General features: G+C 41.4%; 1 protein-coding gene across 4 annotated transcripts in view; it reads right to left on the reverse strand.

The window, feature by feature from the left end:
- LOC108747970 (MORN repeat-containing protein 5-like) overlaps window positions 1-3916 on the reverse strand; it is a 10791-nt gene that overhangs the window by 1358 nt on the left and 5517 nt on the right. For 2 of the 4 annotated variants that reach the window (XM_018485899.1, XM_018485898.1), the window contains exon 2: window positions 557-750. In XM_018485899.1, the coding sequence (XP_018341401.1) occupies window positions 557-692 (136 nt within the window). In that variant the 5' untranslated portion in view covers window positions 693-750. Of the gene's footprint in view, window positions 1-556; window positions 751-842; window positions 1209-1231; window positions 1345-3916 lie in introns of those variants that run through there. The other 2 variants (XM_018485901.1, XM_018485900.1) reach the window with 2 other exon arrangements.

Raw genomic sequence — 3916 nt, forward strand, 5'->3', positions numbered from 1 at the left:
TGTGATATCTCTGGTGAAAATTTTTCTCAGAATTTTTCATATAATTTTTCAGAATTTCTCTATAATTCTATAACTTTCTCACATTTTTTTATACAAATTGGAATATTTCTCAGAAAATCTACATCTTTTCTTAGAACTTTTCATATATGTTAATTATGAAATATCGTAAGATTTTTAAGATTTTTTGTAAATACAATTTCTGATAAAATGTTATAAAATCTAAAAAATAGTTTTAAAAAATTATGGGATGAGATATTTCAGAATTCGAACTTGTATAAAAAATTCTGAGAGAAGATATAAACCTCCCGGATATTTCTGAGTATTTCCAATTCGTATAAAAATTATGAGAAAAATTTTCACCAAGGATACTCATTATATATTTCAGTCTCCTAATTATTTTGCTGGTCCAACAAAATTATTTTCAGACTGTTATCTATCTAAATTTATTATAAATACTTTAGCAAAATTATTATTCTTTCCGTGCAGAGATCCTAACTTTGCATATTGCATTTGAGAAAAGCAAGTTAGCTTTTGAAAAAAGCCTAAATTGATTAACTGTAAGGCGTGACGTATCTGCCGATGCCTGTCTTTTCAATCGCATTCCACGTTCCTTCGTAGCTGCTCCCGGTGACAAATTGAATTTCTCGCATTTCTATTTCGTCTGCCTTTTCGTCATCGTTTTCCATCGTCATGCCCGACGTGATGCGTCACGCTTCTGTAGCTGTTAAGATTGACTCCAATTCCGTCGATCTAGTTAATCAAAGTTTAGTTGGAGTATCTCTTAGGGTAATTACGATCAAGTCCCGATTAATTTAATCGGCGGTCAACTTATCACGTAATACCTGTCATTCCGTTAAGTAGGACAAGTGGATAGAACATTATTAACTTTTTATCACTTCACGTATATGGAAAAAGAAGAAAAGGATTGAATTAGAGAGGCAAAGCGACTGCATAGTTGAAAATTTTCTTTCAACCGTTCCGTCCTATTAATTCTATCGGTGGATTAATCGCCGATTAAGTTAATCGGAGTTCGCGCCCTAAGCGCTGCGAGGAACTCGATCCTTCTCTTTTTGTTGCTTATCGCGCCACTTTATTATCATTGGCTGCGAAGATTCGCACGGCCGAGATGAATGGGGAACGATCGAGACCGTGGCGGCCGAGCGCGCCTGAATGTCTCGAGTCGGCTTCTCCTCCCCGAGCGACCGAACCGGGACTCGGACTTTATCCTTACAGGATGGCCTCGTTGCCTGGTATTCCGGATGATTCTCGGTCGGCTCGTAGCCGCCCGGCGACATGCATGCGAACGGCGTGCAAACTGCGCGCAAACGGCACGCGTGTGTCGAATTTACGAATGGCGAGAGAGAACCCGACACCCCCCCCCCCCGTCGCGCTCTTTCTTTTTTTTTCCCCCTCCCTCCCCCCTCGTCTTTATCCTCTCTTTATATCCTGCGCGCGTAACTGAATCAGATTTCGGAGGCGATGTTGCGGACGGCAGGCGCCGGTCGTGTACCTAGTATTCGTAACACGACCGGACACAAAGGTGGCGAGAAGACACGGAGGAGAGGACCGTTATGTCCCTCGCCGTATATTTCTATGAGAAAGAGAGAGAAAGGGCGAGAGAGAGAGAGAGAGAGAGAGAGAGAGAGACCTCGGTGTCTCTACACCGTGCCGCGCATATATTACTGTTATATGTCGAAAAGTGGTACATTCCGGTATACACACCGAGGAATATATTTCTCAAGTTTTCACGCGCCGCGCCGGCCGGTCAGGATATCGCGTGAGATGCACGTCGCTTCGCGCGATGAACCTCGATCTGTCCGTCTAAGATTCGTCCTCCCGACATTTTCGCAACCTCGTGAAACGCGGCCGAGAAGATACCACGGAACGTCGTGACTATCGAGGAATAGTAGACGGAGCAGATCTAGGCCGGTTTTACTTTAGGAGTATCTTAAATGCAACAGTCTCAAGATTTATAAGTAGAAAGAGATCAAATGACGATTTCTGTCTTCAAGCTGTTTTTGCGCAGTTTCTAGGCTTTAATCGATTAATTTAGCGAGCTCCAATTCTTACGGCCTAAAAGTATAAAGAAACTTTTACAAAATATAAATATATATTGGGCTCTCGAAATTGAAATACAATAATGAAAAATATATGGACAATCGGAGCGTCAATGCAGGTAATATATTGGTCTACCGTGATCGATACAAAACAATTTCCTTGGGCGTTTCGGTTTACTTCAAACCATCTTCAGCAAGTTGTGAAAAATTTCGTCGATGTCTTATAATATAAAGTTCATAAAATGTTGGATAGGTAATTCTCGTCGATGTCTTGACAAATAGTCTGCAATGTTGGAAAGATATTTTACGTCAGAATGATCATATCATTACTGTCAGGTTGAGATTTGCTAAAATTATCCCTTCGCTGTTAAGCCAAATAACTAACTGGAGAGTGCAATGCACAGAGCAATTAGTCGCGTTGTTAGCTGCGACGAAATTTTTCACAACTTGCTGAAGATGGTTTGAAATAAATCGAAACGCTCAAGGAAATTTTTTTTGTATCGAGACATGGTGGACCAATATATTATATTACGTGAGTTAATTGAATTCTTGATATAATTTCGCACTAATTATTGCCCAAATATTTATTATTATTGTATTCTAAAAGTATAATGGCCAATGATTAGATATTAATTACTAAAAAAATCGCTGAATATTGGTTTTCAATAATTTTTTACACAAATACTATCAACTTTACAGAAAAACAGCGAGAGACGAAAATTGTTTATTTCCTTTTCATAAAGTTCTGAGAATTTGTTCCAACTTTTCCAATATCGCATTTTCTCACGTTGGTAAAAGTAAGAAAACGCAGTACTAAAAAGTTGATGAAAAGTTCTGAAAAAATTCTTATGGCCATTCTACAATGAGCCATTAGTCATAAATCAGAAGTTAGAAGTTGGAAATTGACGACTGTGATCGGTAGATTTCCAGCTTCTAACTTCTGATTTATGACTAATGGCTTATTGTAGAATGCGTGTAAGTTCTGTGGTCAATATATCGTCACTTAGAACTTACAGCTTACGACTTACGGCCTCTCAAAGCGAGGCTGCGGACTTAAGCACAGTTTTAATTGGCTTATAACATTTCGTGACTGTATTGTAAGACGGTCCTATAAGAATCAATTATATATAAGTCGGCCCTAAAGCATCTCGTGCGAGAGATGAAATACGATTTGCCAAGTATCGACCCGATGATCCTTCCAACTCGCATCGCCGAATATAAGACGAGGTACGATCGCACGTGAAAGATCCCCGACACTTCCTCGCGTCGATTAACATTCCAATTATCAGGGTCCGATTAATAATTCGCCGTGTTCAGAGAAGACAGCGATATTACGCCAGCCAGTTTCAGGACGATGCTCCCTTGGGAGCAACGATTCCAGGCTTATACGTAATCTGGAATGTTAGCTCAGCCGAGCGTGACACCTCTCTGCCATACCGCTGGAGAATCTCTCACGCACCTGAGAATTTCTCGTAGGTGCACCGGCGAACTTGCATTTCTTTTCTCTCTCTCTCTCTCTCTCTCTTGTTTCTACCTGATCGTTATCGCGTTCGCGTACGCGCCGAAGGGAGATACCGTTCCCCACTGTCGGAATTGCAAACGAGAATCGAACGAAAGCTGGAAATAATCACGTTCACCTCTTGTCGGTTCTGAACGGAAATGAAATTTCAGGACGAAGACCGATATCGAATCGGTCCACCTACCGAATTCGATCTCGTAATCGTCGGGCGAGACGATTGCGAGAACTGGTGAGAAACGGCGGTGTGCCGAGGAAGAATAGGTCGGATTTACGGAGTGAGATATATCGGCGCCCGTTCTCGCGTCCCCCTTTCCCGTGCCGCTCCTCCCGGGGGTCTCCC

The sequence above is a fragment of the Trachymyrmex septentrionalis genome, unplaced genomic scaffold, assembly GCF_001594115.1.
Source record: "Trachymyrmex septentrionalis isolate Tsep2-gDNA-1 unplaced genomic scaffold, Tsep1.0 scaffold208, whole genome shotgun sequence".
Classification (NCBI taxonomy): Eukaryota; Metazoa; Arthropoda; class Insecta; order Hymenoptera; family Formicidae; genus Trachymyrmex; species Trachymyrmex septentrionalis.